This window comes from Danio aesculapii, chromosome 2 (assembly GCF_903798145.1).
Source record: "Danio aesculapii chromosome 2, fDanAes4.1, whole genome shotgun sequence".
Lineage (NCBI taxonomy): Eukaryota > Metazoa > Chordata > Actinopteri > Cypriniformes > Danionidae > Danio > Danio aesculapii.
The window spans coordinates 36907672-36919794 of NC_079436.1; the positions used below are offsets into that span (position 1 = coordinate 36907672).

The 12123-nt window shown below is 35.0% G+C and overlaps 2 protein-coding genes across 2 annotated transcripts; one reads left to right on the forward strand and one right to left on the reverse strand.

The window, feature by feature from the left end:
- Window positions 1-1324: 1324 nt before the first annotated feature.
- Window positions 1325-4687, reverse strand: tspan37 (tetraspanin 37). The gene is made up of 7 exons (XM_056478440.1): window positions 4435-4687; window positions 3722-3910; window positions 3544-3618; window positions 3353-3451; window positions 3132-3284; window positions 1730-1813; window positions 1325-1623 (listed from the first exon to the last, which is right to left on the reverse strand). The coding sequence occupies exons 1-7, from the start codon at window positions 4492-4494 to the stop codon at window positions 1546-1548; spliced, it is 738 nt and encodes a 245-aa protein (XP_056334415.1). The 5' UTR covers window positions 4495-4687; the 3' UTR covers window positions 1325-1545.
- Window positions 4688-4985: 298 nt separating this feature from the next.
- On the forward strand, window positions 4986-10442 carry pex19 (peroxisomal biogenesis factor 19). The gene is made up of 8 exons (XM_056478430.1): window positions 4986-5057; window positions 5446-5537; window positions 5661-5823; window positions 5903-5988; window positions 6606-6779; window positions 6857-7015; window positions 8969-9013; window positions 9097-10442. Exons 1-8 carry the CDS (start codon window positions 4997-4999, stop codon window positions 9181-9183), a joined length of 867 nt encoding a protein of 288 aa, XP_056334405.1. The 5' UTR covers window positions 4986-4996; the 3' UTR covers window positions 9184-10442.
- Window positions 10443-12123: the final 1681 nt, after the last annotated feature.

Consider the following 12123-nt stretch of genomic DNA (forward strand, 5'->3'; position numbering starts at 1 on the left):
TTCGAACCACCCGAATCCACTGGCTACAGGCCTGTAAATAGTTGAAGCTCTGAAATACTTTCACAAAATATAATTAGCATTTGTTTTCTGCCGACCCGAATTAATGTGTGATATTTGCCCTGCAACGAAACAAAATTCATGATACAAGAGAAATGGAAACTTAATTCTGATTTTTAAAATGAGGATATCTTGTTGAACAATGAGTGTTTTTCAGCCAATGTTGAACTTCCGGTAAAAGGTTTATGTGACTATTTTCAGTTTCATATGGTTCTTTTTACAGCATCAATGTTGTAATGTTATTCAAATATAATTGCCTAAATAGATTTAAGCATCCATTTGGTTGTTAAAGAGTACAAAGAGATTAAAGACCATTTAAATAAATGCAGTCGCCGTCAATAGCAGCAGGCTAGCGCTGAAACTCCATTGAAAATAATGAGGTACAATAAATGTCCATATTTTAAAGACATGGCGAGGAGAAAATGGAATTAAATGCAGTGCTTCTTTTCCAGTCTGAGACCTACTTTATATCGTATATCTATCAGGCAGAATTCTCTGGCAAATTTCAGAATGGAATACAGAATACAACTCTGTAAAGAATCAACATTTTACCATATTAACAAACCCAACCCAAAAATAATCCCTAACTACAACTTTAAGGTCCCGGCTTAGCTATCATTAAATTCAGTTAAAGCTTCCATCTTTATATAATGAAAAGAAAATTAAAATAAAGTACAATAAAAAAATTAATAAGTAAGTTCAGTCAATAACATCACATTTACACTGTCACAATCAGTCTATTTTACACACATACTGTTTCATTTTCAAACAGGTTAAGTACTTGGACCATTTTTGTAGTATAGGTTTAGCTTGTCCATTTGCTTATTAGATATTTTTTCCAATGCAGCCACTCTAGCAAGTTTTACTGCCCATTATTGAAGGGAAGGGGCATCTTCTGATTTCCAGCTTCTAAAAGTTATTTGTGTGCCAATTAGTAAACTGGTTTGGACCCATGATTTTATGTTTTTATCTTTTATTTTGTTGCCTGTCCAACCACCTAGTATAAACATTCTAAATGTGTTCATGAACTCTTTTCCAGAAATGTTGATTTTTTTGAACAAGATCATAGAGCATGAACAAGATCAAGATTGCTGATTTTTAAAAAACAATCACATCTTAAACGCGGCGATTTTGTATGGGATGACAATTCACCGGAAGCCCTGGGGCTGGCTGACTGAAATAAAAGTCTATGTGCATATACCCCATTGTCTTAATTTTTAAGGCCAGCAATGCATTTGTAACCAACATTAAAAAACAAACATATTTTTTATTCAGTTGTATCTATTTTATTGTGCAAAGTAAAATGCCTTTGTGTGTAAATAGAAACATCTATAAAAATATACATTGTGAATAGTCACACCTTGGAAATTCAGGAAAACGCGGAGTGTTATATATTAGAATAGATAATAACAAGGGATATATCAAAATACATTAAAAATGTAATATGCAGGCATTTGGGAATATTGTTTGAAGAATATTTGGAGGTTTTTAGTCTTGGTCCAGAATTCGATACTCTTGCGGGACAGGATATCTCATTAGCTGTCCCACTGTAATCCAAGACAATACCTGAAGTGGGAAATGGTTAGAGTTGGCATCAAATCTATACACTGTAAATTATATTATACACATCAATAATAAATAAATGAATTATTACTCAAATCACAGAGCTCACCAGCAAAACAAGAACCACCAAAGATGTTATGTGGATGATGTGCACCACAAGTAGTAATAGCTCCTTAAGTTTAATCTGACAGGCCTAGAATAGAAAAACAAAACAAAATGTAATTGTTGATCATAACACTCATTCATTCATTCATTCATTCATTTTCCTTCGGCTTAGTCTGTTTGTCAACCCTCAGTGCTAAGAAACACCACATACAATCTTGTTAATTATTCATTCATTCATTTTCCTTCAGCTTAGTCCCTTATTTATCAGGTGTCGCCAAAGCGGAATGAACCGCTAACTTATCCAGGATATGTTTTACACATGCTGATGCCTTTCCAGCTGCAGCCCAGTACTGGAAACACCCATACACACATTCACACACATACACTATGACCAATTTAGTTTATTCAATCCACCTATAGCGCATGTCTTTGGATTGTAGGGGAAACCGAAGCCCCCGGAGGAAACCCACGCCAACACAGGAAGAACATGCGAATTCCACACAGAAATGTGAACTGGCCCAGCAAGGACTCGAACCAGCAACCTTCTTGCTGTGAGGTGACAGTGCTAACCCCTAAACCACCGTGTTGCCCTTGATCATAACAAATTACTGAATAAAGGTTAAAAGGATGGTTCAGTTAATGATGTATTTTTTCAGTTAATTTACTCACTCTCAGGCCATCCAGGACGTAGGTGACTTTTTTCTTTAGCAGAACATTAAAGACCACAATGTACTGTCAAGGGCCACAGTTTTAAATGAATACATTTCTAATAAATTTTGTTTGCCTCTTCCAACCGGGCCAGGGCCGGTCAACTGAACCACGCCTGGACCCGATTGGGAGCACTCACACTTGTCAAACAAACCAGAAAAAACGTGCCCGGGCATGGTTCGGATACCCTAGAGTGAGTGCACCTTTAATTAAAAATAGCTATTTTCGGATTTAACATTATATACTCCATAAATTCATAATGAAACTGGATAAGTGTCTTTTTATCTTTTAAAAGAAATTCATTCATTTTCCTTTGGTTTAGTCTCTTTTTTTTATCAGGAGTTGCCACAGAAGAATGAACCACCAACTATTCGGCATATGTTTTATGCAGCAAATGCCCTTCCAGCTGTAACCAAATACTGAGAAACGTCCCAGTACATCAAATAATCAAAAGAGAAAAAAAAAACACATTAATGTGTGGTATAGTAGTTATAGTAAAGTAGTTATAGTAGTAGTTATAACAAAAAAATAAAATTACAAAATCCATAGATTAATTATTCAAATACATTCTTTCAGAAAACAGATAGGGTGAATTTAATGCAATAGTAGTTTTAGTTTAAACCTATGAAACCATGGAGAAAAAAATATTAATTTTTTTTATAAATCATGGGTAGCTCAAAAAGAATTAGTGACTGTACCTCATTATAGAGAAGCATGGGTGCATCTAAAGTCCCATTGCATGAGTGAAAGGTTGTGTTGCAGCAGCTTTGAGGAACTTCATATTTCCCACTGTGATTAAACCATGGTGTTTGCAACCAATCCGTGTAGTTCATGACACCACAACACTGCAACTATAACAGAAAATCATCACAATCTGATTTTGCCAAAAAAACAGTATTGCTAAAAATGTCTTGAATACCTCACTCTGGAGGCCATCCACTGCTTTGGTTTCAGGATCTTGACTGTTATTACTGTAGTTCTGAAACACATCTTTAAGGGGAGCCAACTCTGCATCAAGCTTGAAAAAAAAGACATGTAAAATATTGTAAAAACACTGTAGTGAAATACACTTGACATCTGTATAGCCAAATAATCTAAAACTCCAATTACCTTTCCCTGATAAAAGTATGCCAATGCAGCAGTGGTACCCACAACGCAAAACACAATAATGAGGAAATAAACAAACTGAAAGACAAGAAACATTCAAATCTTAAAAATCACAGTTCGTCCTTATAAAGAGTACAGCATTATACTTCACTGAATAAAAGGACACGCTTCTCCATCTTACCAGTCCGTGTCCACATGAAGGTTTTTTGCTGGACACCAGACAGCCAATGCTTCCAGTGATGAAGAGAACAGCTCCACTGATAACAGCCAGCAATGCAGGGAAAATTATATAAAGGTTGCTAAAAAATAGGCCGTAAACTCTGTATTTATGCAGCAAGAATGAACCACCAAGACCTGTAATGCCAGTCAGCTTGACAAAGAGAACAAAGGAGTTAAAAACAACAGGAAACACCGCATGGATTTCGCAATACCATCTTGTCATGTGCCGTACACATGATATAAGTCATTCTTATTGAAAAATACTTCTATTAACATACAGAAAATCATATTTTGTTGAATACACAAACCATATAATCATTTATAATAGAAATGTCTGGGTCTATTTGTAACTGCCTTTATATGTCTAAATATGAATATTTTTGTCTGGCGAATAGTCCAAATTTAAGTGTTGTTTAACACAAATCAACAGCAGCACTTCATCATAGCTGACCTCTCCCTTTATGTAAGCTAAACTGATGGTGTTGCTTATTTGCATACCAAACAATACAAAATATGATACTGAACTTTAGTTTGGTTTGCATTCATAATAGGAAATATATCATAGAGCTGCCTGGATGTGTTTCAAACAAACATACAATGTTACATAGATTTAAAAACATGCAATGTTATAAGTAACAAATGCATAACTAAAAGAGTGATGACGACCAAACTCACCAATAAAAGTAGACAAGTAATCTTTAGGAAAAATCCAATAGCTCCTCTATTTAAAGCCATGGCTTTGCTTTAATTGATATTAATGAGTCGATAAGACACACTCATATTCCATGTCAAGGTCCAGATCAACATAAGTAGTGACAACTAAACCAAACACTGATGTGAAAGCGGGTGGACTTTAAAACCGAAACCTCATAAGAATGTGCGGAAGTGAGCGAATTACGACGGAGTAAGCAAGAAGGGGGCATTGTTTCAAATAAATAAATTACCACGTGTGAAAACCATATAGTGAAGAGTGTAAAATTATGTAAATTGTTTTTACCCAAACGTAAACCGTGTTTAAAATCGTTCTGAATGTACGTTAAACATGCATAGCGTTATTTTTTATTATTATTTTTATGGAAGACAAAATTTCATAAGTATGAAATAATTACTGTCGTTCCAAATGATACAATTATTTCCATAATGCCAGCGCAAAAAGAACAAACATGAATAAAAACTGTGTGTATCTGACGTCATATTTTTGCGACAAATTTAGCTTGTCTTGTCATTGAGGAGCAAGATGGCGTCAGCATCAGAGCACCAGGGGCCTCCAGACAGCGAACTGGACGAATTATTAGACAGTAAGGTTTGACGATTGTTTAAATATTAAAGTAGTGACGTTTAAATGTTCGAGCTTGTGTAAAAAGCTTACCATCCGTTGAACAACTGCTTAGAAAGCAGTTGTCACTTGTTGTCAGTTGTTCTCACGCTCGCATCAGTGATTGTAATGTATTTCACAGTAACACATTAAATGTGCATTTGTTAGTTAATTAGAAACTCGTAAGTTTTGAGCAACCAGATTTAGCATCTTAACGGAATTTGTTATCGGAGCTGCCATATTTATATAGCACCAACTTTGCTGTTCAAGTCGTGTGATTGGATAAAACCAGTCACGTGATAAATTTCCATCAGAAAAATGTAATACATCATCATACATATATACTAATGTTAGTGTTTCCACAACCGCAGGTGCTCTTGATGATTTCGACAAGACCAGTGTGCCACCTGTGGCCCCTGAAGCCCCCTCTGATCTTGATGCCGGTGCTAAGAGTAACGAGAAGGTAATAGACATTCTCATTTTAAAATGAAAGCAGTTTATTCATTGTATTTTCTGTCTGTCTGGGTTTGTTGATGCATCATTACTGCTGGATAATGTTTTTCCCCCTCTTTCTCTTCTTCTTCAGCCTCCGCTACTGGAGGACAGTAAGTTTTTTGAGTCCCTTTTTGAGGGTGAGATGGCCAATCAAGCACGTGAGGAGTGGGAAAAAGCCATGGCTGAGCTAGCGCAAGAAGAACCTGATCTTCTACAGCATTTTCATAAGCTGTCTGAGGCAGCAGGAAAAGTTGGTGAGTTACCAGAAATGCTTATGGATAAAAGATATGCATGTTTATTGGGAATTGTTTTGATAATGTTTCTAAAACGTAGGCACAGATGTAGCTTCACAACAAGAGTTCACCTCCTGTCTTAAAGAGACCCTTAATGGCTTGGCAAAAAATGCAGACAACTTGCAGGTAATCCCAGTTGGCATTTTCATGTATACTGAAATGTGGTGTGAAAGAAATTTTGGGCATTTTCAGGTTGGAAAGTTTTGTTAATGCTTTGAAAGAAATATACATTGAAAACAGCAATATTAAAAAATATTCTTATTTAAAATTTTTTTATTAATGTTTTATATTAACATCATGATCACAACATTGAATTTTAAGCAGCCATCACTCCGGTGTTTGCTCTAGGATCGTTCTAATTTGATCATTTTATTTAGCTGATTAGCTTCTTATTGTCAACGTTGAGCTTGCTTATGTATGTATGTATATATATATATATATATATATATATATATATATATATATATATATATATATATATATATATATATATATATATATATATATTATTATTATTATTATTATTTTATTTATTTTTTTGTGGAAACTAAAGTATAATTTTCAGTGATTTTTGACATTGTAATTGTCTTTACCACCAGTTTTGATTCATTTAAAGCATTCTTGCTGAATACATGTATGAACTTCTTTCGAAAAGCTATTTTTTTTGACCCCGAGATTGAAATGTATATAAATTATTTATTATGCAAAGAAAAATAATGAGCAGGAGTCAACTCTAAATGCAGAGTGCAGGACTGGCCGGAGATGATCTGGTAAAAACCCTGGAGAACATGGGATTGAATGAAAATGGGGAGGCTGGTGGAGAAGATGGCAATATTCTGCCAATTATGCAGTCCATCATGCAGAACCTTTTATCCAAAGAAGTTCTGTACCCTTCTCTTAAAGAGATAACAGTCAAGGTGAGTTGTTTACAGCATCAACATTTAATAAATCTGTTCTTTAAGTATATTTTAAATATTTGATTATTTGCATTTAGTACCCTGAATGGTTGGAGAGCAACCGGCAGTCACTTCCTTCTGACCAGTTCACACGGTATGAGCAACAATACAAGGTAATGGGAGAGATATGCAACCAGTTTGAGAAAGATGAAGACAAAGACAGCGCATTTGAAAACATTCTGGAACTCATGCAAAAGGTAAAAAAAAATGAACTTGATTAACATTCATGCATTCATTTTCTTTTCAGCATAGTCCCTTTATTAATCGGGGGTCGCCACAGCAGAATGAACCACCAACTTATCCAGCATATGTTTTACGCAATGGATGCCCTTCCATCCGCAACCCAACACTAGGAAACATCCATACACGCTCATACACACACAAACACTATGGACAATTTAGCTTATTCAATTCACATATAGCATGTCTTTTGACTGTGGGGGAAACCGGAGCACCCTGAGGAAACCCACGCCAACATGGGGAGAACATGCAAACTGACCCAGCCAGGGCTCGAACCAGTGACCTTGCTGTGAGGTGATCGTACTACTTACTGCACCACCGTGCCGTCCAACTTGATTAACATAATTATTTTATTTACAAATGGATTATTTTATGCTTTTAAAGCATTTAACACTGTAGTTCATAATGTTGCTGCTTGAACATTAAAATGTGAGTAAAATACTCAAAGTGAGAAAGTTCTCTCCAAAGACAGTTACTCTGAACTACTCTAGGTGGCGTTCACACTAACATGTTTTAATTTTAAAATGCATATGTTCTGCTTTGATTATGCCTGGAGTTTTTACTACTCCTGCATCTTTAACTCATGAAAATGGAGCGCTTTGAAAGGCTAAAGACCTTCTTTTAGCCTTATCCTAAAGACTTTTAAACTGTTGAAAAAAGACTTGCCTATTCACAGTTGCTCAATGTTTGGGTTTTGTGGACTATTGCGTAGCATTCCTTAATTTGTTGAGCTGCTCTCATATTACCATTACGCTGTATGTAGATGAAAAGAACATGATAAGATATGAGCATGCCCTGAGAGCGTGACTGGTTATGTATCATGCATTTTAGATATACATTAAATTTGAATAAACATTTTTAGGGTTATTTAACCTTTAATGAATAGGAGAATAGAGAGTATTGACAGGAAATTGTGGGGAGCAGTAAGAGAGGAAAAGTAGCAGCAAAGGACATCAAACCAGTAATCAAACTCGGGTCGCCGTGACAGCCTCAGTGCAATGTGTTAATGCACTAACCACTATACTAGCTATCCCAAATGTGCCCAGGCAAGTTTGATCCTGGTTTCCCGGTTCATGTGACAAGTGTGAGTGCTCTTAATCGGACGTAGGCGCAGTTCAGTTGGCCTGGCCTGGTGGGCAAGAGCGCAGTTTGCTTGGGCTTTGGCGTGATACGCTTGTAGTGAAGACGCAACGTCAATTTTAAGGGACTGTTTCATACGGATTTATTAATCATTATTATTTTTCAGTGAAAGCGAACAGTTTATTAAAAATGCAAACCCTCTCTGCACGACAGATGCCACGTTCAGCAAACCTCATAACAAGCAGCGGGATGACTTATTTATAAGCATCAAAAGTTGTGGATCTGTTCAGCAAAATATTTGACTGTGTGTCACTGCATATCAAACGACTTAAAATAACTCAAAATAATAAAACTAAAGAAATCTCCATTATACAGAGCGAGATCGCTTAAACTAAACAGTCACATAATCGATGACATAAGCATGCTCAGGCTCAGAAGGCAAAAAATGCACTGTGAGTGCGGGCTGAGGGAGAGAGGGGAGTGGGTAGTGGGGGACAGTCGTGCCTCAACTCGTGAGAGCACACATTTGAAAACTGTTTTTGTTTCCACTCCAAATGGGCATTTACAGCATGGTGTAAATAAAGGATCCATGGGGATTTTTGATCTGGATTTACACTGACATTCTGAGAACACATGAGAGTTATTTTGCATAATATAAAAACATAGTAGTACCCTTTAAATAATTATTTGAATAATTGTGTACCATGTTTTCAGTGATTCTTTTTGAGGTGGTGTGGTGTTTTTGTACATATTTTACTTATGTTAGAGATTTCTTTAAGTAAAAGCACCGTTAATATTGTTTGTTCATGGAAATTTTGTCTTCCTCTTAGCTGCAAGACTTGGGTCAACCTCCAAAAGAGCTTGCTGGAGAGGCTGTAAGTGTTTACCTCTTCCTTTCCCCCCCTAAACAATAATGGCTATGTCATATTTACATCATGATCTTTTATTTCTCCTTCAGCCTCCTGGCTTGAATTTTGACCCAGAAGCTCTGCATCTTCCTGGAGCACAAGGGCTTCCCGGAGCAGACCAGTGCTCTGTCATGTGATCTCAGTGAGGTCAAAATTACTGTACGTTTGGAAACGATACAATTTGGAGCTAATTATCTGAACCTGATTTGGACACAAATGATCATGCTCCCCTTTTAAAGGAGTTTGTGTCTGAAACTGAAACTGTGAACGCTTACTACTTTAATTTTACCCTGTAGTTGTTGTGCACAGAGGTTCTTTTCATATCCATCGCTAATCCATTCATAAACTCACAGTAGAAGCAGCTCTTATTGTTTTGAGTGAAGCGTGATATTTCAAAGTGATGGCAGATGGTTAAGTGCTAGAATTGAAATCTGGATTTGTAAAGATTTTACACCTTCAAGCACATTTGACTGGATGTAAGGTGGAATTCATTTAGGAAAAAGTACAAATGTATAGAGCTCAGAGTGACAGGTAATGTATTTCCTTTGATTAGTTTCATTTTACATCTTGATCTCAGAGGAATGGTCAACGTTCACAGATGCTCATCCGTTTCCACTCTTTTAATATCTGTAATTAGTCAGTGACCAAAATAGATTTATAGTAAAAGACACTTAGGATTCAGGATTATAATCGCGATATAATTTTATTGCCCCATAGACTGCATTTGTAATTAGAATAATTCTCTCTCCTTTTGTCTTCTAACATATGCTGTATTTGCCTGAATATGAGCATTATGAAGTGGTGAATTGCCATGTAGATTTCAATAATTCCCATTATTCCTGTGATAGTGCCTCCGTGTGATGTGCTATTGTCACAATAGTCCTAATTTGCCTTGATTAAAGGAATATTTAAATGATACATCGTGTTAACATTAGAAAAACAAAAAATAACTCAAGTGTGCAGTCATTTGCTTTTGAGGGGATGTTTACATAATTTTGTGCAAACTTGTGAATGCATTGAAATAGGATGCTTAAGCAGGATCAAATGCGTAGCTGGTCATCAAATTTCTTCCCTAACACATGCTGTTGGAAGTTTATTTGGTGTGATGTTATGTTAGTAATAAAGATTTTAAGAAGGTAAGAATACAGATGAACTGGACTAAAATAAGTAACAGTTAAAACACTCAGGGGTTGCTCGCACACCCAAGCACTTGAATCAGCTCATCCATATTCTTTATCCCAATCAATGTTCTGTTGATCTTGTCATACCCGACTATTAAAGATCTGCAATTCTCAAAAATGTAAATAAATGTTTAACCATGCCTTGTTTTATATTATTTACCTGCCCCATTTTATTCCTGTTACATACTGTATCAAATTAAACTATCACCACTGTACACAGTTGTCTGATATTTTTTAATACATTTTACATTTAATCATGTAGCAGATGATTTTATTATTGATAGTTAAAATGAGAACAAAAGAAGCAATTGAACAAACAAGAAGGCAACAATATTAATTTGATTAGACAGATATTCTCACAGCATGGTGGCTACTGCATACACATTAATGGTATATCATATATAGATATTTACTAAAATTATTCAATATTCTTAACTGTTATTAAAAATAGAAAGCAAATCAATTCTTCAGACAAATATATTTTATTGTTTTGGCAGCAAACAAATATACAACAGAAAATGTCTTACAAATGTGTACAAATTAGCATATATGAATACATTTTCTATTTACACTGAAACAAAAGGGTTAAATTAATGAACAACACATGCAGTGTATATAGGACTTGTGTTGTTGAAATTGGGTGGGAATTCCAGCAACTGAGTTTGACACCAATGGTATACAGTGTTGAGGGTAACGTATTATAAGCAATTTACATAATAACTTTACTGTAATTTTCTAAGTAAAAAATTTTGATAACTATTTAAAAAATTAAGTAATAACATTTGAGTTATTGTTTGAAAATGTAATGCGAGTTGCTTTTTAGTTTAATTAATTCGCTTTTAAAAATTGCTGAATTAAAATGAATCTTTTACAGCACTCAACATTGTTTCCCAGCAGAAAGAAACAGAAACCAAGATGGCAGAGCCTTACATTTGTGCACTGGAAGTATGCTCATTTTTCTGAACACATGGAAGACAAGTAAAAGGGGATTGTCTGTCTCAATGCTCAATTTTACTTCACTAGTAAGACAACAATACAAAAGCATCAAACACATTGCTGTGTCTGTATATAATGTGTATATACGCCATATAGAGCTCTGGCCTCAGGAAGTTCTCAGAAGATAACATTATCCTCAATTACTATTATTTGATGTGTTTTTTTAAAGGTAAAGAATATAAAATGTCTTGTTAACTGCAGAGCTTCTCTATTTAAAATAAGAAGAAAACACCTGCAAGTTCTGAAAGAGATCTAGCCAAGAAAAAGTCATGCAAAAGTAACTCAAAAATTTACTTTCCATAAAAAGTAACTAAGTAACGCAACTAGTAGGGAGAAGGGATGGGCGAAAATACATTGAAATGTATTTTAAAACAAAATACCAAATACCTCCATTTTAGGTATATCCAATTAAACAACAAAATACAGCAGCCACAAATGTATTAAAATAAAATACTGTATTTTTCAAATACTACAAAATAATTTTACAAGTTAGCATCAGCCTTCTTTGCAAACCTTCTATGAATAGGCCTATTCGATCAACCCCTTGACTGTTAAACCTGAAGTAACTGATATTTGAAAGTTTTAACAGATTCTCTGCCACCTTGTTCACCTCCTGCTGTACATGTGTAGCTAGTTATTTATAAACTATTTTTTTTACTTTTTTTTTTTTTATTATTCATTTAGCATATTTTTTTGTACAAATTTCATACAGAAAGCCCTGTTCAATACAAATAATAAGTTAGAATATAGTACAATATCTGTTGATTGTTTCCACCCATTGTGTGGCCGGTAAAATTGACATTATCTCTGTATGGTTTATTACATGATTATTACATTTTACATTTTAAAAGGTCATATATGAAGTGTTAATGAATTATTATTTAATTTTTTTAAATGTAC

What these genes read in the sequence shown, in the direction of transcription:
- tspan37 (XM_056478440.1), bottom strand. Translation starts at nt 4,494, where the DNA reads ATGGCTTTAAATAGAGGAGCTATTGGATTTTTCCTAAAGATTACTTGT. An exon ending in TGGATGGCCTCCAGAGTGAG is followed by an intron (nt 3,285 to 3,352) that starts GTATTCAAGACA and finishes TTTCTGTTATAG; the next exon opens with TTGCAGTGTTGTGGTGTCAT. An exon ending in TGGTGGTTCTTGTTTTGCTG is followed by an intron (nt 1,624 to 1,729) that starts GTGAGCTCTGTG and finishes TTCCCACTTCAG; the next exon opens with GTATTGTCTTGGATTACAGT.
- pex19 (XM_056478430.1), top strand. Translation starts at nt 4,997, where the DNA reads ATGGCGTCAGCATCAGAGCACCAGGGGCCTCCAGACAGCGAACTGGAC. An exon ending in ACTGGACGAATTATTAGACA is followed by an intron (nt 5,058 to 5,445) that starts GTAAGGTTTGAC and finishes CCACAACCGCAG; the next exon opens with GTGCTCTTGATGATTTCGAC. An exon ending in TGAGGCAGCAGGAAAAGTTG is followed by an intron (nt 5,824 to 5,902) that starts GTGAGTTACCAG and finishes TCTAAAACGTAG; the next exon opens with GCACAGATGTAGCTTCACAA.